We start from the raw sequence: 21,366 nt of genomic DNA on the forward strand, positions 1-21,366 counted from the left end.
TAAATGCAAAGTACAGTAGTTAATATTGGAAGAATACAAAAAAACGGCAAGATATTGAATAAACTCCACAGAACTAACGAAAGGAAATGATTTAAGGAACCTGAGTGTATTATTGTAATCTGTATTATACAGTAGTCTGCTACTGTACTGGGCTCCAGACTACTGTATTATACAGTAGTCTGGAGCCCAGTACGTAGTACACCGAGGCAGATATATATATATATATATATGAGAGACAATGATAAAAAGGCCAACAATGCCAGGCTTTACCGACAATGTTTAAAGATTCAATTCAGTAATGTAATTGGTGTGTCTTTTACTAGGACAATGCGAATAGTACGATCGTCACCATTATGTGTGGATATGTTGATGGGATGGAAGGTGTTGAGTGTCGAAGACAATAGCCACACGACGATACAAATCAATATGACATCCACTTCGAAAAGAAGAATATTATCAGTCTTGCAAGATTGTCAATAACAGCGAGTTAATACAAGTATTCAAAATTATCAAAGGCCTTGACAATCTTTTTTCTTTTCATAAAAAATATATTTCCCAATTAAACATGTGACAATCGTTTTAATATTTCAGTCCAATAACTTTTGATGAAGAAATATACTTCATAAATATACTGGAGTGAATATGAGCCAGCTTGGCAGAAGATGTAGATGAGATTAATATCGTATATAGGTTTAAAAATAAACTAAACATATATATAGGCCTACCGTAGGTGCTACGCATTATTTGATCAATCATAAGTCTTTTATAAACAGCCTCGTTTTTTAATAAAATTGTATGCTGTTTGTCTTTGTATAATCCTCTATATTTTGATTCATACATAATATTATATATCTAATGTTTTATGAAGACAAAACTGAAAGATATAAACATAACGAGAGGGAAGAAAACTATCAAGAGAAAGCGCCAAGCCATCAGGACTCTATAGCACTTGGAAGGGATCAGGATCAGGATTTGGGATGGGACGACGGGAAGGAATAGTGCCCAATCACTTGGACGGTCGGGGATTGAACGTGGACCTGTATGAAGTGAGATCGTCGCTCTGGTGTCGAGCCCAAGTGGTTGGGCGATATCAAATTTAACAGATATATTCTGCTTGATAAGCCACTTCAAGCAACTTACTTTTCATCTAAACAAAATAATGTATTTAATATTGTACAATGTTTTTAAAACTATGAGAACTGTGATGCATCTATATTAAGGAATTCAAGGGCATTGTCAAACAGAACTTTCTTCTTCAGAGAATCGGGAAGGTCCGAATTTTCTATTAGTTTCCCAGGATGATGTTCGCCAAGAGGGAAGGGGTAGTCTGAGCCTAGGATGACGCGATGCTCTCCTATCACCTGGGAAAACAAAGAATAATATATGTACAAATATATACTTGCCATATTTTGTTTAAGGTTTTAAAAACTGTGCACACATGTTTTTGTTCAGTTAGAGCCTCTATATACCGCATACATGATAGATCTAAAATTCTTTTGCGGTTAACATTGCGCAGGATGAACTGCCTAGTAAAAAAATGTACATAGAATTGCTATACCGTGTTTGATACAATGAATTATAACCAGAGTATATTTTTCTTTACAAATATATTACTATTATTATTATGATTAGTAACAGTAGTAGTTGTAGCAATAGTGGTATTGTAATATATTACCCAATATTGTGTACTGGGGCGTCTGATTTAGCACTCAAAGGGTTTGTCATCCCTTCCAACTCTGGACACTAAGATCTCTATGGATTTCTCATTTCCTCTCACGGACATGACATTATCAAGTCAATAAGTACACTAAACTTCTGAGATTCAAGTAATGTACTAATTATTGAGCATAGTAAATGTCAGCTTGTGTTAATTGTGGATATATTAAATGTCGATGAGGAGTCACAATAACGTGGCTGAAAAATGTTGACCAGACCACACACTAGAAAGTGAAGAGACGACGACGTTTCGGTCTTTACGGGCTATTCATGCCCGTGCCACCTCTTGGGTGGCTTAATCTTCATCATCAATCGTTTCGGTCCGTCCTGGACCACAATCGACTTGAGAATGGTCCAGGAGGAGCCGAAACGTCGTCGTCTCTTCACGTTCTAGTGTGTGGTTTCTTCAACATATTAAATGTCAGCTTGTGTTAAGTGGTGGACACATGGTAAAAACAGACTGAACTATTGTGAATATATGGTGAGTCAGAAGGTGCTAATTGTGATACAGATAGTGTGTCGAGGTCCCTCCAAGCCCCCATAACCTGCATGTCGCCCCCATGCAGGTCTTAACCTGCATGTCGCCTGTGCAACATGCATATCGCCCGCTACACTATGACAATGGTTATAAATCCATTAACAGTTTCACCAATAAGTTATGGGATATTCATGCCCGTGCCCCCTCTTGGGTGGCTTAATTTTCATCAGTCATCAATAATCATCCAAGATTGGTGTGTTGCAAGCCTATGAGGAGTGAGCTGCTCACTAATTTCCAAGTGGAAAAATATCACTTATGAAGAGTCATAAATATTTTTTTTTTTATATATACAAGAGTTGTTACATTCTTGTACATTATCAAGAGAATACAAATGATACGTAAGGTAGACGAATACTAGTCTTGCCCTGAATTATATTAGTCACTCCAGTCATAATAAAACTGGTTTGGTGTTGGACTTAAGGTCGAACAACCTCTGGAGTATTAAGGCCACGCATTGAGTCCTTACTGACCAATCAGCAAGAATACTTTAGTTGTTATAGATTCAGCTACTCGGAACAAGTTCCAAGTAGCACTGGATATGGTGAGCCCGTAACTTACCTGGCACAGGAGCAGGGCAAGTAGCACGGGGTATGGTGAGCCCGTAGTGGACTTATCGGGGCTATGGTGAGCCCGTAGTGGACTTACCTGGCACAGAAGCGGTGCCCCGACAATACTTTAGTCCTGGACACAGTGTAAATACACCAAGAAGCGGGAATAAACACCTCTCAGTGTAACTATCCCACCTGAAGCTTAGATATAAGACCTACCTGTAGAAGCAGCTTGAGGGCCTCGGCGTTATGGACAAGACTGTCACACCAAAACTTGCCGAGGTAGGAGAGGGGCGGCGTGCTGCACTCCGTGGCGCAGAGGTCTGGCCTCACGTTGTACCCGTGTTGGATACGACCCACGGTGAAGGGGAAGGAGCCCCCACCGTGAGCGAAGCACACCTTCAGCCCAGGGAACTGTCGAGTATATGCAGGCGATGAGTTACAATAACGTGGCTGGAGAATGTTGACCAGACCACACACTAGAAGGTGAAGGGACGACGACGTTTCGGTCTGTCCTGGACAAGTCGATTGTCTTGAGAATGGTCCAGGACGGAACGAAACGTCGTCGTCCCTTCACCTTCTAGTGTGTGGTCTGGTCAACATGTCGAGTATATCCACCTATGGTGATCAATTTGTTGAAAAAAAGATTTGTGTATATTTACTATTTGTGCTTGCAGGAATGACCTGTTAGCTCTTGGACCCCGCCTTTCTAACCGTCGGTTGTCTAATGTACCGACTCATGGACTATTTTACTTCTATCATGTCTCCTACATATTTCTCACACATGCATCCCCAGTAGCTGGCTAAACTCTCAAGTACCTATGTGTACACATGCAAGCAAGTGAAAGAAACTATACCCGTTTGTTTCTGCGTCGACCGGGAATCAAACCCGGGCCCTTATGACTGCGACTCCAGAGCACTGTCCGTCGTGTGTGTATGTGCTTGTGAGATTGTGTGTTCAACTAATTGAGCTTGCAGGTTGAGTGTGTACTCACCTAGTTGTATTCACCTAGTTGTTCTCGCGGGGGTTGAGCTCTGCTTTTTCGGCTCGCCTCTCAACTGCAATCAATCAACTGTAACTACTAACTAATTTTTTTTTCACACACACACTCACCCAGTAAGCAGCTCCGTAACAGCTGTCTAACTCCCAGGTACCTATTTACTGCTAGGTAACAGAGGCATCAGGGTGAAAGGAACTTTGCCCATTTGTTTCTTGGTCCATGAATCGAACCCGGGCCACAGAATTGCGAGTCCTGCACGATGTCCGCTCAGCTACCAGACCCCCTGTGTGTGTGTGTGTGTGTGTGCGTGTGTTTATGCGAATTTATGTTTGTGTGTGATTGTGTGTTTGTTTAAGAAACATTATTTGTCAGCATAAATAAATAGAACAAAATACACTATTATAGCAGCATAGGTGCTAGTAACTAATAACACCATGCAGAAAAACAACTCAATAATCCACAAAAAACAGTCATGTACCCACCAATATCTATATAAGCTATTAAACACATTAACTGTCAATATTTTTTTTAAAGAATGCCACACTAACTAAAAATCAAAATAGATCGTAAAGTATGTCCATAATCTTCAAGAAAAGATCCCACCTGCTCGAGTACGTTGCCCATTAGCATGCAGCAGATAGCTGTGGCTGTCTCAGCCGGCATTCCTACCAGCCAGGGTAGCCAGTACTTGCTGTGACGGCCGCCCATCTGCATGTCCCATGGATGGACAAATATGGATAGACCTGGTCAAAAAATATACGAAGATTATCCACTTGTTATTCGTCCAAATTCATGTGTGTGTACTCACGTATTTGTGCTTGCGGGGGTTGAGCTTTGCCTCTTTGGTCTCGCCTCTCAACTGTCAATCAAATGGTGTACAGGTTCCTGAGCCTATTGGGCTCTATCATATCTACACTTGAAACTGTGTATGGGGTCAGCCTCCACCACATCACTGCCTAATGCATTCCATTTGTCAACTACTCTGACACTAAAAAAAGAGTACACACACACACACACCTGTGTGTGTGTGTGTGTGTGTGTGTGTGTGTGTGTGTGTGTGTGTGTGTGTGTGTGTGTGTGTGTGTGTGGATGGGCTGGGGACACTGATGTGACGTGTGTGAGGCTGTATAACTTGCTTAGTAATGTGGTCTTGCTTTGGTAATCTTCACACGTTCGCAAAGACAGTCAGTAATTGATGCTATGAATTGACAGTAATACTGAGTGTTGGTTCTGATGCAATTGTTCGAGATTTGTTTTTCCAAATCATACCTCACTTGTTAAAGCCCGTCATTCATACCTCACTGGTCAAAAGCCCGTTACTCATACCTCACACGCTAAAGCCCATCAATCACAGATATCCAATCCCCTTCTTTAATAACCTTCACGTTCACAGTGACTTACACAACAATCACATCTCTCAGACTAACTCTGTTGTTGATAAAAGGTCTTTAGAATGGTCTTAAAAGGTCTCAGTGTCTCAGTGCCGTTTAACATCTTGAGGATCCAGGACGGAACGAAACGTCGTTACTTGTGGTTCATGTGTGTGGGGGAGAGGGGAGGAGGAAGGTTGGGTTATTTATAGAGTTCAACATAACTATATTGGAGAACGTGTTAGTTGTTCAATAACATAAATAATGATTCTTGAAAGCTCTCCTAAAGTAATCTTACAGTTATGGTTGTGATCTGTTCTCTCTTACAGCCATAATCTACTTCGTGAAGCCTCATAATAAATTTCCTATGACAATAGCTATGCTACGCTGCTCACTTTGGTCACAATTTATTTGATCATAGTACAGAAGTGAATTGTTTACAGAAAGTTTAGGCACCTACCCAGGTCTTCACAAGTCTTCCACACAGGGTACAGCTCCTTGGCATCCAAGTTCCAATCATTAATGTGCGAACCAATCTGGATGCCTGGGAACTGTAGGTCAGCCTTAAGTCGCTTAAGTTCCTCAACAGCCAGCTCGGGCGCTTGAGCGGGTATTGTGCCCAGACCAACAAATCTATGTGGATTCTGCTTCACTGTTTTAGCAATATCATCATTCAACAACCTGTGTACAGAATTACATAGAAAATAAAGTTTTGGAACAACAGCCAAGATGTTTGGATAAATATATATCAAGATATCTCACTAAAACGTTTGTCCTGTATAATTCCCGTTATCGAGGGCAGGAAGCCTGCACTCGGAAACGGGCTCACCATAGCCCGTGCTGCTTGGAACTTGTTCCGAGTAGCTGAATCTATAACAACAACAACCTGTACTCGGGCTTGTGCCGAGGCCCTTCTAGGTCGAACTAGGTCAAACTATTGACCTTTCCCAGGCTGCTGCCATCTACAACAGTTGGCTAATGCCAGAACAAATAATACCTTGTACGAATAATGCCTTGAACATAAATACATATATTAAATACAGGTCAAGTACGCAATGGGTGAGCGGGGAAGTGAGGGACAGCCGAAGAACAGACAAGAGAGGAAGCGTGAACAAATCCACAAGGGCCGTGACGAGGATTCGAACCTGCGTCCGGGAGCATTCCAGACACTACCCTTGTGGATTTGTTCATTTGATGCATCACGTTAGTGTGATCTGTGTGTGTGAAGAGAGGAAGCGTCTTAGTCGTAGTGCCTGGGCTTAACCCAGCTGCTGGACAGTAAGTCGACGCTGATTAAACCGTCGGCAGGAACGCCAGGCCAACCCGCCCTCACATCAATGACCTGGAACCCCATTAGTGTTGTAGTTTCCAGTCTACATTCTAGCGGTGTTGTTCTGCTTTGCCATCTTTTACATCATCATCTTTGGTTCTCGTTGTCCTGTTGTTGGCAATTTCACTGCCATTTCCAGGGTAAAGTTCGCAGTATTTCTCATCTACGATATTTGTGTGAGGCAGTTTAATGTCGAATTCTTCTTGGATGACTTTTGTTTATATTATGGTTATGGTCCCGTCTGCGCAGGCCAGGTGTCCTCCCCGGTAAACCTGGTCGAGGTGAAGGTACTGCGTCTGCTCTCTGGCATTCCAGGAATACACTGATTTATTTCTGCTTTCAGGGTATCCAGGTCCTTGGTGGTGGGGTCCGGGTCTTTGGGGGTGGGATCGGGGTCCTTCTGGGTGAGGTCCGGGTCCTTGGGGTGGGGTCCGGGTCTTTGGTGGTGGGGTCCGGGTCCTTGGGAGTGAAATCCGAGTCCTCAAGTCTGGTTTCCTGCTCATATGATGCAGAGTCAGTTAGGGTGGTGAATACATTGGTGTATGTATGAATATTTTAGCGTTGCATCATTAGATGATGTGTCGAGATCAGCTGTATTTTGAGTAACTGCTTGTTCTTGTGGCGTAGTTGCCTTCACTGGTAGAGCTGTTAGTACTAGCAAAATTATGCCTTGTACAAATTATGCCTTATGCAAATTATGCCTTGTACGAATAAGAAAATACTGCAGGCGATGAGTCACAATAACGTGGCTGAAGTATGTTGACCAGACCACACACTAGAAGTTGAAGGGACGACGACGTTTCGGTCCGTCCTGGACCATTCTCAATCGACTTGAGAATGGTCCAGGACGGACCGAAACGTCGTCGTCCCTTCAACTTCTAGTGTGTGGTCTGGTCAACAAGAAAATACGGCCTCTGAATAAAGGGGAAATGTTTAACCAACATAATTATATTTAATAAATGTGTTACATAATTAAGATATTAACTGTTTATTGAGCATTATAAATTCCCCAAAACCTAGACCTACCCAGCCCTGAAGGATCACAAATAGTGAAGACTGCTGAACAATAGTTTACCTGCTTAAATCAAGAGTGTCCTCAGGCTTGGCCCAGTAGCTGAACATGACCGGGACAGTAGAGAGTGCCTGGACAGTGACGCCAGTGTCATCCATCTCCCGGAGACGGGCACTGGCACTCCAGCAGTTCTCTTCAACCACACGAAAGAGCTGACCATCTTTGACCATATTCGCCTTCCCTGGTGATGAGAGTATAGTGGTAGGCATCCTGCCGTCTCGGGAGTCTACGGGGTTGTATACTTCAGTACAGTATACAAATACTCTACAGTATACTGTAGAATGCAAGATGTGGTGGGGGGCCGTGTGGGTATGCGGGGGGGGGGGGTGCAGTCGATGTAGTTGCAAAGGAATGGAATGGAATCGTCAGGAGAAAGCACTAAGCCATTACGACTATATTGCACTTGGGAGGGATATATGGATAAGGATTTAGGATAGGATAGAGGGAAGGAATAGTGCCCAACCACTTGGACAGTCAGGAAATCAACGCCGACCTGCCAGATGCTAGATCGTCACCCTACCGTCCAGTCCAAGTGGTTAGACGTCTAAGCAGGTAGGTATATACCTAGGTGAATAACTCCATTATATGGAACTCAAACAAGTCACAATGGTCAAGTGCGTCGACCAGGAGGCCTGGTCGACGACCAGGCCGCGGGGACGCTAAGCCCCGAAAGCACCTCAAGGTAACCTCAAGGTGGGGTAAGGCAAGCGTCTGAGAGTCACTAGAACGCTGGTTCAAATCCCCACATAGTCTGATGGAACTAAAAATGTCTATACACAGACCTGGTGTCGCGCAGGAGGCATGATCGAGCTGGATAAAGCCACCGTAACCGTAACGCTCTTTCAGATTAGGCCAAGTGTGTGGCAGGATATGGTTGTGAAGGTCCAGCTTGAGGAATGGCATCTCACTGGTGTGTAGCCTCCCACTGGAAAAACAAGGCAAATGATAATGATGTATATGAAAAATTAGGATGATACATATGGAAAAATTAATGTTGGTTCGGGTGATGGACGCCACATCTTCACTATTCACCATCTTTATCCCTGTAACATCTTACATTTTTATCCCTGGAGGTCAAGGTTGAAGGAGGCGAAGCGCAGATGAGCCAAACTTCTACGCAAGTTTTTAACGTGAGATTTTTTTGTCAACAAATGGGATTCCAGACAGCACAAGAAAGTTGGGAGTTGCTGAACCAGATGACCGATGGCCTGAGGGCCAACTCCCCCACAATCCCCGCTAACACAGCCAGATTTAATGAGTGTATACATGCCTCCCCACGCACACACACCCCGCTTAGCCACAGCCGTGTCTCTAGTCCTTCCTACTCTCCTCCTTCCTCGTCACAATTCCTACTCCCTCCATTTGCATACCTTATAAAAGATAAAAACTATTACAGTATATATATGGAAAGAGACAGAGTGAGTGAGTGAGTGAGTGAGTGAGTGAGTGAGTGAGTGAGTGTGTGTGTGTGTGTGTGTGTGTGTGTGTGTGTGTGTGTGTGTGTGTGTGTGTGTGTGAGAGAGAGAGTTCTTACATTCTTGTACAGCCACTAGTACACATAGTGTTTAGAGCAAGTCCTTAACCTTCTGTTCCCCCAGAATACAACTCGCCAAATCGTTTAACGACCAGGTACCCATTTTTTTACCATTTTACTGTTGGGTGAACAGAGGCTACAGTTAAGGATTGGCGCCGAGTAAATCCTCCCCGGCCAAGATACGAACCCAGGCCAAAGGGCTCGCGAAACGGCAGACGAGTGTGTTACCATTTCGCCACGGGGACTGCAAACTGTTAATTAATGCTAAATTAAAAGTTAACATGCGAAATAAAAGCTGGAGTCCGGTTATATGAGACAAGCAGTGTATGGTGTACATTAAGCGATGTCATCTATAGCCCACCGTGTGTATAGCGTCCAGGTGGTGGCCAGCAGCGGAGCAACACCCTCCCTTCACAAGTGTATGATGAACACTGAGCCAGTGTAGCAACGTGCCCTTGACCAGTTGAGCTGCCACAATCTTCTTTCTAAATTGATTTGTCTAATTGTATAAACGTCTTCCTACTGAGCATGTACTTGCATAATTTAGGGAAATGTGAAAAAATGTATATTATAAACCCGTGTCCAGGTAACATATAAATATATTTGTCAAGATAATGTGATACGGCAGCTCTTGAATAAATAATATATACAGGGAGACAGGCAGCCACCTTAGCAACAGCTAACAGTTATCTTAAGAGAGACTAATACCAAATGAGCGTTTACTCTCTGATTAACAAGATCACTTGTGTTGAATATAGCCACAAAAGCAACTACAGCCGCGAGGCTACTACGCTTTTAACATGCTATGGTTGACAGACGAACACCGCCTTGGCCACTATCTACGTGAATGTGAACACCTGAGGAACATTAGAAATATGTGTAGAATAATAAACCCCACATTGTTTGAGTTCGGAAAACACTATTTGTCAAATATTAATACTGTTCTTAAAAGATTCCCACATTTTGCACCCGCAAGATAACGTAAGATTTTAAGAGTTGGCAGATGTTAATCTTCTAGTTTGATGAGGTGCTCACTTGAGACAGTTCAGCAAGTCCCAGCTGTGTCTGGGTACAAGTGACAGGATGAACAACCCAGCGGGTTTTCTTCCTATTGGGTAGTGTTGTACATGCTGCTATAGAGGTGTGTTCATTCACAAAGGAAATGTATATGTTTATCTCTCAGAATATTTGGTAATATGTTTATTGTTTGTGATGTGTGTCTATGTATGTATTAACACGATGTACTGAACGGGGGTGAGAATAGCTTGAGCTACCTCATCCCTTTGTGTGTATTTTTACCTCAATAAACTTATTTCAATTTCAATTTCAAATCATTCACAAGAGGAGTGTTGCTGCCCAATAAACTCGCCCCTGGGGGCAAAACTTAAAACTTAAACTTGTTGTCAGGAAGGAGTGCTATGCTGAGACCCTCGGGGGCTCGCCTCTCTCACCGGCTTCAGCTTGCAGTGTTAACTTATCTACAATTCAATTTCCTTCTATATTATGCACCCCATACCCATCCCGTGGGCGGTGGTGTAAAGGATTAAGGAGGCACATAATCGGTTCAGGAACTGAACCCTCTAGTTCGTTTAGCTAAGCAAATAACAATCTTTTGACGCTAGTTACACAATTATTAATGTTATATATACATCTACAAGGCGTGGTTTATAATGTATTTCTAAAACCAAATAAAATATTGTAAAATTTGTTATTTTGACATTTTTATAGATAAAATTCAATTGTATTATTATCCTAGTTCAGATATTATGCACACCATACCCATGGTCTCGAATTGAGTTTTATTATGTTAGCAAACTTAAGTACACACAGCACTGTGCTGCTACCCTATTCTATATGAGGGATTACAGATCAAGAGCTAGTCATGAGATTAACATTCCCAGTCGTAGGAAATCAGGAGAAAACGTGAGATGCGAGTTTGATCTAGATTTAAGATGGATCAAACTCAGTTTGTACTTTCTTTCTTTCAAGCTTCATTGGCTTATCCATCTACGAAGTTACTCTTTTAAACTCCAACATGGGACAAAGTCTACACAAATTTTGTACAAAAGTTATTATCGTTGAAAAAAAAGAAAACACCTTCCATTTAATATTATGAGTAGCTTATCGTTAATTGTGCTGGTTATTTAAAGATTGAAATGCACTTATATTTGCAAATCACTTCACCACCACTTAGTTTAAGGTTCTTAGTTTGTGTTATGTTTGCCCAGTCATTCAGTCTTTTCATTCAACACATTATTTAATTTCCATTATATATTGCACATGAACATTTCTGAGCTAATATGCACAGAACTACCATTCAATGACTAAGAATCCAATTAGTTAGAGATTTTGAACATTGTCAAAAGATCCTAGCATTATACATCTCATAGTTTCAGTGTTATAGGTTTGCTTTAATATAATGGATGTGTAATGTATAGAGAACGTGCTAATCTTTCCAAGGGGAATGGTATTAACAATGTTGTTAAGATTAAGAGGCATTCAGTTTCCCAAGATTATTAACACAACTGAGCTAAAAACACTGTATGGAGATTTTTCTGAAGGAGTGAGGAGACAAGAGTTGTTTAGAGTGGATCTGAATTTAATGTGAATAAATGCTGGAGGGACAATTATTAAAAAAAAAAGAAATTAACACAAAACATGGTCTTAAATAGAACTATTCTGTCATAAATATACCTTGCTACACCTGCTTAAATTTGCAGTTCTAATACAACAGAAATACCACTTGAAGCCACTAGCGAAAAAGAAGACTGACTGTACACTTCTGCTGTAGGTTGCCTGCTGGTGTGAGCTATGAGGACGGGGCCCTCCTGGAGCCGCTAACAGAGGCCGTGTACTCCTGTAGGAGGGACCGATGTAGGTGCTGGTCTTGGGCACTGGATCTATTGGTCTACTGGTCCTGCTGGTAGCCAGGGTCATGGGCGCCGTTCCCGTCTGTATAACTGCTAAGATGTAGCCAGAAATCAATTACAGTATTATTAGTACTGTAGTAGTATTAATAGTATTTATTTGTATTTCAATACAAATACTAATGGATATACAAGTAGTGTATATCCATTAGTAATACTGATGAATATAGATGTGCTCACTGCAGGAGTATCCTATAATTTTAAGTCGAGGAATGTGTGTGTATCTCATTCACATACGGTACACACTGCCTCTCCATCGTTCACATACGCTACACACTACCTCCTCTCCACCCCCCACCCCTAAAGGCTTGTTAGTTTATAAAGAAAAAAATAAGTTTAAATGAAGTCGGAAGCTTATTTGTTTAGATAGATATATATATATATATATATATATATATATATATATATATATATATATATATATATATATATATATATGGACAAATTATGGAGTAAAATATATAAATATTTTGGTGTATATATACATTATATATGTAAAGTATGCTATTGAGTGTAAGGATGCTGAAGTATATCATCCTGTAGGTCAGAGATGAAGGAGATGACTATCTTCGAAAGACTTGGCAAGTTCCGGATGGGAAGTGGGAGTACTTGTGCTACGGATGATTATCACGAGTACAGTTCCCTTGTACTTGAACAAAAGTACTGTTCCAGCAGTTAAAAGTACTGTTCCAGCAGTTAAAAGTACTGTTCCAGCACTTGAACAAAAGTACTGTTCCAGCACTTGAACAAAAGTACTGTTCCAGCACTTGAACAAAAGTACTGTTCCAGCACTTGAACAAAAGTACTTTTCAAGCGCGTGAACAGTTTTGTTCCCGCACCTGAACAAAAAGTACAAGTTTAAGCGCATGAACACAAGAAAAAGATGTGTGGGTTGAGTAATGTCCAGTCACGTTATTGTGACTGTGTGTACGTAGTCACTGTGCCAAAACAGGTCGACATAAAAGGTGGAGGTAGATACGAGTTGTTAATTAACTCTGAGACAAATCAAAACAAGGTTGGTTGACCTGGTTGATTGACTCAACCAGGTCAAGGCTCAATTTGATTCAAGAGTACATACAACAATTATCATGAGATCTCTATATGATGGATGCCAGATATATATTAAAACATTATACTCAGAGTCACAATAACGTGACTGAAGAATGTTGACCAGACCATACACAGTAGAAGGTGAAGGGACAACGACGTTTCGGTCCGTCCTGGACCATTCACAATCGACTTGAGAATGGTCCTGGACGGAACCGAAACGTCGTCGTCCCTTCACCTTCTAGTGTGTAGTCTGGTCAACATTAAACTCAGAGAAAAAAAACACAAATTCGTCCTTAATATATGGTTATCTTGCGATGATTTCGGGCCTCGGGCGTAAAGCAAGGTAAAGCGTACATAACATGATTACATAACATGATGGTGGGGGTACATGAGGGCGAGATTAGACTATAAATAACACCGGCAACATTATGCTGATGTTTGTGAAAGATAAGGAGGATATAGTATGTGGGATGTCGAGTGTTTAGAAGTATAATGACAGAGTATTTTAAAAATAAGGACATTTGTAATGTGTGTAAAATGGAATGATGGACACGTTTACATCTCACTAAGGATGTAATTTATAGAATATCCTTTGTTCGATAATTGTGAGCTCCTTGAGAGACTTGTAATTGAGGAGATTGATAACAACCCTAAGCAATTATATCACTAATTATATTGATATGGTGTTTATTGTCTCAATAAATGTAGTTAAACTTGAGAATAGACGTACACAGAGCGGCTTTTAACCGTTCACAATTTATTCTTATATTGTTAAATTTAATGCAAACTGCACTTGTCAATAATTCAGGCGCCTTCTCAGAGTAATTGATAAGAAAGTAAGGATAACATTATTTTCTGCAATAACCACTCAAGCATTTAAATCACTTTCAGTTCTCCTAATTACTAGACAATAATATGTGAGTAATTTTTATTTATTTATTTATATATATACAAGAAGGTACATTGGGTTTGTGAGAATACATTGGATAGTATTCATTGCATACTATGCATTGGATAATTATTTATATCATATTTATGGCTGTTGAAGATTCAGCCTTCTTAGTAACAACTGATGTATTAGTAATCCTTGATAACGCTTGCTGTATGCTCGCAATCATTGATGATCCTGACGTGTAAGGAATCATTTATGATGTTGATGTTAGAAAGTTTTCATGACAAAACACTCCGCATCATTTTCTGTCTTTGGGCCGAGTACAAAGGGGATATATTCAGTGGTGTTGGGGCTGGTATATTGTTGTCAAACATGCTGGAGATATGCTGATGACAGTGTCATGTTTGATATTTGTGTTAGTGTGTTACAAGTATGAACTGGGCTTAGTGTTTCTAGATGTTTATCATCTTGTGTTTTATCTTGTTTTGTTTCTATATTCGGTATATTTTGTCCTAGAAATTCACGATAACTTTTGTTAAAAATGTGTCTTTTGCTGTGGAAACGAAGGGTGCCCACAGGGATTGTATTAATCATTTGTGTATGACTTGTATTAATATTGTGGATCTTTTCTCTTGAGTATGCCACTGCTTGTGATCTGAACATACGCTTGTAAATCAGCAATAAAGATACTCAATAAAAATGTTGGTGTTACGGACGGAGCTGTACGAATGGGATTGCGGCGCATGGCAGCTCAGAATGAGCTGTGAAGGTTGAACCTTGGGAGTGTGGAGGCTGGAGTCAGCTGGTGGAGCCGGGCCATGCACTCATCCACACCAGTCCACTCCAGTCCACACCCAGGCTGACGGCTGAGTGTCAGCTCCTTGGCTCCCATCGCTGTCTGTGATGGATCAGGATGATGCAGGTTAGTTGTTGTTGTTGTTATAGATTCAGCTACTCGGAACAAGCTCCAAGTAGCACGGGCTATGGTGAGCCCGTAACTTACCTGGCACAGGAGCGGGGCAAGTAGAACGGGCTATGGTGAGCCCGTTGTGGACTTACCTGGCACAGGAGCGGTGCATGATGTGCTGCAGGTTAGTGATCATGCAAGCTTTTATAGGTGTTGACCAAACCACATACTAGAAAGTGAAGAGACGACGACGTTTCGGTTCGTCCTGGACCATTATCAAGTCAATAATCACTTTTATAAGTGATTATTGTCAATTGAAGAGGCTGCGGGCCGGATATAAGACGGACCATGGGGCCGGCTTCCCTTCATTACGGGCTATTCATGCCCGTGCCACCTCTAGGGTGGCGTAATCTTCATCAATCAAACGGCTTCTCTCCACGTCACTGACGGTGTATTTTTAACGCTGATTTTAGGAAAATTGTGGCGGGGACAGCACGAGGTATAGACGGCGTCTGTCATTTGTTTGCCAAACTTAAAACAAAACCCAAGTTGTTATATTGCATCATATATTAAAATAGTCGATTGAGCTCCGCTAATGGTCAAACCTAGATTTGAATAATGTATCTCTTCATATATGTGAGAAAGGCTGCACGAACTCGCAAGCCATAGATCACTAAAAACTCTAAATGAGCCGACCAGGATTCGAACCTATGAGGTCCAATATCTCTCCCAAATGTAAGCAGTAGACGACCAACGGTGTGGTCACGGTACGGTGTACGTTTCGGGGTGATCCTCGACGTTATGGGTTCGAATCCTTGTCGGGTTATTTAGATTTCTTAGTGTGTGTGTGTATATATATATATATATATATATATATATATATATATATATATATATATATATATATATATATATATATATATATATAAATATATATATATATATATATATATATATATATATATATATATATATAGAGAGAGAGAGAGAGAGAGAGAGAGAGAGAGAGAGAGAGAGAGACTAATATATACTCAATATATTTGAACTGTATTGTCTTTACATGCTTTGTTAATAAGGAAATTTATGACCTTTCTCTAAGGTTATTAACAAAAAGTAATGAAAATATTGATCTTCAAATCTAAATTGGGAGCATCATAACATAAGTGTGTGAGGCCCAACAGAGCCTAGGCGGAGTCCAGTGTCGTAACATTTCTGTTCCTCACTCGCGAAGTGACTCGCATGTGTCATGATACTGCTGCCATATTCCTCACTCGCGAAGTGACTCGCATGTGTCATGACACTGCTGCCATATTCCTCACTCGCGAAGTGTCACGCGCCCGTGTCGCGACACCATTCTCTTAATGTTCCTTTATTGAAAGATGTGTAGACATGATCATTGGTGATAGTGGCTGACTCTTGGGCAAGCGCCGGCTAGCGTCTGGAGGCTGTGGAAAATCTTGAAGGTCATGGAGGGTAAAGCCAGTTTATTACCGTCAATGTAAAGTTGTGCTCACAAGACGGGAAATTTTGCGTATTTGATTATTCACAATTTTGCACTCCTGTATAAGCCATATCTTGCCCATTGATTACCCACCACTTGGGCAGACTTTTTGCCCTTGACAACATACCCTTATGCTTACTTCTTGCCCTTGACAACCTACCCATATGCTTACTTCTTGCCCTTGGCAACATACCCTTATGCTTACTTCTTGCCCTTGACAACATACCCTTATGCTTACTTTTTGCCCTTGACAACATACCCTTATGCTTACTTCTTGCCCTTGACAACACACCCTTATGCTTACTTCTTGCCCTTGACAACACACCCTTATGCTTACTTCTTGCTCTTGAGAACCAACCACTAGCGCCCACTTCTTGCTGGTTTTCTTCTCAGAGTCACAGAGGAAGATGCTGGACAGGTCGGGCCTGCCTGTCGGGGAGGAGGACCTGGCGGTGCCACTGATGGGGAAGGACCTGGAGGTGAAGGTGGTGTCCCCCAAGCCTCCTCCTGCCGCCTGCCAATCTACTCCGCCCTCTGCCAAGGACCGATGGTAACTCATAGTCTGGGACTGGTGCTTGGTGCTTCAGGCTGATATAATGCGGTGCGAGAGAGAGAGAGAGAGAGAGAGAGAGAGAGAGAGAGAGAGAGAGAGAGAGAGAGAGAGAGAGAGAGAGAGAGAGAGAGAGAGAGAGAGAGAGAGAGAGAGAGAGAGAGAGAGAGAGAGAGAGAAAGTGTCCTAGAGGCTACTACAAGAGAAGGCTAGTATATGTGAGGCTACCACATATGAGGCTACCACTCGTATGGTAGAGGCTACCGCTCTCTTTATATATATACGTTAATCCACGATAAAGTAATGATCTAACCTTAAATGTTGAGGTATGAGAGTATTCTTGTTGGTAGGTACGGGTGGGTGGTGGTGGCGGCCACCTTCGTCATCAACGTGATCGTTGCCGGGTACGTCAAGAGCTTCGGGCTCTTCTACCTGCCCATCGTGCAGCAGTTCCCCAACACCTCCGTAGCCACCGGGGGCTTGATAGTGGGCCTTCTGACGGGATGTCGGGGGCTGCTTGGTGAGCACTTTGAGGTACCTTCAGTCACGGAGATGTTCCTCTAATACCACACGGTTAAGTGTCGAGAAAATCTGTCATTTAGTAATTGAAACATTGTAAATTACTTCTAAATATAATATTCACTACTATTCAGGTAACATTATTTAGAAGCATCTTGTTATCTGGGATAAAACATGTATTTATATAATATAACCATTGACGTGATATATGTGTGTTTGGTGCAAAATATGTGCAGTCTAAGTGTTTAGAACATTTGTGAATACCTTCAGCACCTGCGATGGGGTTGCTGATGGTGTGGCTCGGTCCTCGGGTGTGCAGCGTGTGTGGTGGTATGCTGACCGCCCTGGGCTTCCTGCTGGCCCTCCCCGCCACCTCCGTCCTCCACCTGGCCATCACTCTGGGGGCTCTAGTAGGTAGGCTTCGAGTGGCCTGTGGCTCTTCACCCGGAGGTGCTCACACCGCCTCACTTTCCCGATCTCGCCGTTGTGTTGTTGTGTAAAGCTTTTCTTGAATGTAACATTGTTCTATCAGTAAGATATTAGTTGAAGTAAAAAGTCAAGTAACTGTGTTTTCATGGGTGTCCACAGGCGTTGGATTAAGCATGAGCGAGACTCCTGGTTTCATCATGATCTCCGAGTACTTCGATGAGCGACGCTCCACCGCCAATGGCTTTCGTGCAGCTGGGAACCCCTTCGGGGGCGCGGTGTTTCCGTTCATCGTGGTCTTCCTGTCCCGAGAGTTACCGCTCAAGGGGATCATCCTGATCCTCTCTGGCATAATGCTGCAAATATGCGTCCTGGGCATGTTGCTAAGACCCTTTCCCATCCACCAGAAAATCATAGAGCAGGAATACTTTAAAAACATCACCTCTAATTCTCACACAAACCAAATTAAACAGCCCAGTCAACCGATATCCCCGATCGAAGAAGATAACTCACCAAAACAGAAGAAGGCGGTACAGCTATCGGTCCTGAAGAATCCAGTCTACCTTGTTTACATCGTGATGATCGTCTGCACGAACGCCGGCCTGGCCAACACTATGTTTTACCTCATACTGTACAGTGCGTCCATCGACCTCACTCAGACGCAGATTTCCTTCATCGTCGGGTTTATCTCCATCTTGGACGTGTTCGGGAGGATGATGATCGGCTGGATCAGTGACACCAACTGTGTGAAGAGGAGATACATCTTTATACTCGGGTCAGTCATCAACTCGCCAGTCTCCTTTTGATGGATTTAGTTGGATTTATTGTTCTGCTTTGTACAATGTATTTGCTAAGTAATGTTTTTATAATAATGTGGATTTAGTTATTTTATCGTTTTTGAATTAATGTAATGCTAAACTTTAATATGGTTACTGGCGTTTATTATATATTTTAAGTGTTGTTTCAAAATTTACATATAAAGCAGATCGAATAAAAATTAGCACAATGTGCTTAAATGGAATTAATGTCAAGCCTATTAAGTGTACCTTAATAATCGCTGAAAGGGAAGCCTAGTGAGACGCGCTGCTTACACTATTTGCTATTTCCCCCACTTAGTTCCCAAGATGACACATGATACTAATACAAAACTGTCAACACACACGCCTCTGTAACCCTTTCCACTACCGCCCACAAGATGGGTATGGGGTGAATAATAAATGAGCTAAACTAAACACACACACTAGGCACGTTGTGGCGGGATTGTCGACGCTGATGGTGCCGGTGACCAGGAGCTTTTGGACGCTGCTACCAGTGGTGTGTGTGCACGCGATGGGTGTGGCCGCCTTCTGGGCCCTCATCAACACCCTCCTGGCTGACCAGTTCGGCGAGGAGTCCTTACACACCACCTGGGGGTTCTTCAGGATGGTCCAAGGAATCACCAGCTTCGCTTATCCTTCGTTGTTGGGTAAAAACCGTTTTCTTCACTTTTGTTTAAGATATTAATTAAATAATGTATGTTATTTACAGAGTTCTGAGTTTTGTAGCTTACAAAAACCTTGGTGTACAGGTTTGGTGTCTGACATGAGTGGGTGGATGGGGGCGCCCTTCCTCCTCATCGGCTCCATGTACCTGCTGGGAGGTCTGGTTTTCGCCCTCCAGCCCATCGTCATCAAAGTCTCAGGTATCAAGGTCCCGCTGACATGATGCTCCAGCACCATCCACGAGAGACTGTGACCTTACCAGCTGGGAACTCGACATAACACACACCAACGGACAACAACTGTTCCAGGTGGAATGCGAGAAGCGGAGATTGAAAACACGCCAAAACATTTGGCGTACAGATCAGCCAAACGGCTGAAAGTCCTCCTCAGTGGACGAAAAGCTGGTTGCGTCAAACACAATTTACCTATCATAAGATATGACAAAATCATTGGAAATTACGAGAGAAGTTGGACCAGTTTTTAATTTGTAAAGACTAGGACCCAGGAGCTAAGTTCCCCTGCCGGTAACCACACGCTACTTGGTGGCTCCCTAAAAACTTTGGAAGAATAATGTGTACACAAGTTAGCCAAGAAAGTCTCAAAATTCATAGAAGCTCGAAATATTGTGATAATTAATTGCTGAATATAAACTAATGGTTATGTTGCTCAATATGACATAATTTGAACAAAATTGCTTAATTACATGCTTGATTATACTGGCTACAAGCAAACTGATGTGTTCAAACAGCTGCATAGTAGTTGAGGGCGGTGATACGCAGACTGCGAGCTGGTTCCTGGATGATGGCACTCTGGCAGGCACACACGTCACTACGAGAGGACCTTCAGCCACTGAAATCTAAGAAAAAGGAGTTGGAATTCGCCCTTAATCCATTACAGTTGGAAATCGTTGCATCTAACCTAATCAATCACAGATGCGGTAAAATCCAGCTTTACCAAGCACCTCAATTATCACTCCCGCCGACAAAGGACATCTTTGGGTTGAATGTTAGTGCTGTAATCTTCAAAGAAAAGCGGAACGATTTGAGAAGGACGATAGAAAGAACTGTGTGGATGCCCATGATGCTTTGTAGCACCCACTAGGTGCCAGATCTTACCCAGGCTTACTACTTTCCTAAGGCATGCGCTCTCCTTCGACTGACCAAAATTCACAAGTGTTACTTAATACTGAACTATGCCTATCACTGAAACTATTAGAAAATGTTACCCCTATTTTCAAAAAGGGCTGAAAGAGCTCAGTAGATGATTACCGTCCGATTAGCCTGACCCCACATATCTACGAGCTCATGGAGAGAATCCTAAGGGAGGGAATCATTCACCATCTCACTGTGTACAGTGAAGTCAAATCAACGCAACATGGTTTTGTTAAAAATAAATCCTGCCTTACAAACATGCTCAAATATTTTGAAACGTTAACAAACTAGTCAAATGAGTTCCAGTAGTCAAAATGTACATGGACTTCTCTAAAGCTTTTGATAAGGTACCACATGAGAGACTGACAAGGACACTGCATGCACATGAAGTAAATGGATAGAATACCTGAATTCATGAAATAATGGTTAAACAAAGAAAGCTAAGGGTAGCCCTAATTGTTTACGATACAAATATTGGAATCAATGGGAAAGTTCATTTAGGTCATTTATTATCCATCCTATGAGTGGTAGTGAAAAGGTTGCAGAGGCACATAATGGGCTCAGGGACTGACGCCCAAAATTCATTAAGCAAGTTACAGTCTTGATTAGCTATCTACATAGTTTAATGTATATATCAACAATCATTTATAGCATAATGGGCTCAAGAACTGAACTCCAACAATTTGCTGGTACACCACTCATCCATCCAGTGGAAGGTTTACAATCTTGTGCATGCAGTACCCACAGTAAACAAACTATCTGGGATATTTGGCTAAGATTTCTGGTAGTACATAATATCAAATGAAATACCAACACATATTTTGAACATTTGAAATAAAATTATCTCAAAAGT

General features: G+C 42.0%; 2 protein-coding genes across 5 annotated transcripts; one reads left to right on the top strand and one right to left on the bottom strand.

Annotated features, from left to right (window-relative positions):
• Window positions 1-801: 801 nt before the first annotated feature.
• LOC123771872 (2-amino-3-carboxymuconate-6-semialdehyde decarboxylase) lies at window positions 802-17,268 on the bottom strand. 4 transcript variants are annotated; one of them, XM_069337801.1, is made up of 7 exons: window positions 17,250-17,268; window positions 8,358-8,500; window positions 7,579-7,756; window positions 5,634-5,854; window positions 4,407-4,546; window positions 3,022-3,216; window positions 802-1,361 (listed from the first exon to the last, which is right to left on the bottom strand). In XM_069337801.1, exons 2-7 carry the CDS (start codon window positions 8,476-8,478, stop codon window positions 1,191-1,193), a joined length of 1,026 nt encoding a protein of 341 aa, XP_069193902.1. In that variant the 5' UTR covers window positions 8,479-8,500; window positions 17,250-17,268; the 3' UTR covers window positions 802-1,190. The 4 variants fall into 4 exon arrangements, with proteins under 4 accessions (XP_069193902.1, XP_069193901.1, XP_069193903.1 ...); XM_069337800.1 differs by lacking the exon at window positions 17,250-17,268 and adding an exon at window positions 11,883-12,072; XM_069337802.1 differs by lacking the exon at window positions 17,250-17,268 and adding an exon at window positions 11,888-12,011.
• On the top strand, window positions 14,740-21,366 carry LOC123771873 (monocarboxylate transporter 12). The gene is made up of 7 exons (XM_045764606.2): window positions 14,740-14,900; window positions 16,780-16,936; window positions 17,287-17,456; window positions 17,726-17,869; window positions 18,044-18,656; window positions 19,126-19,346; window positions 19,449-21,366. Exons 1-7 carry the CDS (start codon window positions 14,882-14,884, stop codon window positions 19,583-19,585), a joined length of 1,461 nt encoding a protein of 486 aa, XP_045620562.2. The 5' UTR covers window positions 14,740-14,881; the 3' UTR covers window positions 19,586-21,366.

The sequence above is a fragment of the Procambarus clarkii genome, chromosome 38, assembly GCF_040958095.1.
Source record: "Procambarus clarkii isolate CNS0578487 chromosome 38, FALCON_Pclarkii_2.0, whole genome shotgun sequence".
Taxonomy (NCBI): domain Eukaryota; kingdom Metazoa; phylum Arthropoda; class Malacostraca; order Decapoda; family Cambaridae; genus Procambarus; species Procambarus clarkii.

Coding starts and splice junctions, on each gene's coding strand:
- LOC123771873 (XM_045764606.2), top strand. Junction 17,870..18,043: donor CACTCTGGGGGCTCTAGTAG/GTAGGCTTCGAG, acceptor GGGTGTCCACAG/GCGTTGGATTAAGCATGAGC. Junction 18,657..19,125: donor AGATACATCTTTATACTCGG/GTCAGTCATCAA, acceptor CACACACACTAG/GCACGTTGTGGCGGGATTGT.
- LOC123771872 (XM_069337800.1), bottom strand. CDS start 12,046: ATGACCCTGGCTACCAGCAGGACCAGTAGACCAATAGATCCAGTGCCC. Junction 5,855..7,578: donor GACACTCTTGATTTAAGCAG/GTAAACTATTGT, acceptor TTCTGTACACAG/GTTGTTGAATGATGATATTG. Junction 3,217..4,406: donor TGGGCAACGTACTCGAGCAG/GTGGGATCTTTT, acceptor TATACTCGACAG/TTCCCTGGGCTGAAGGTGTG.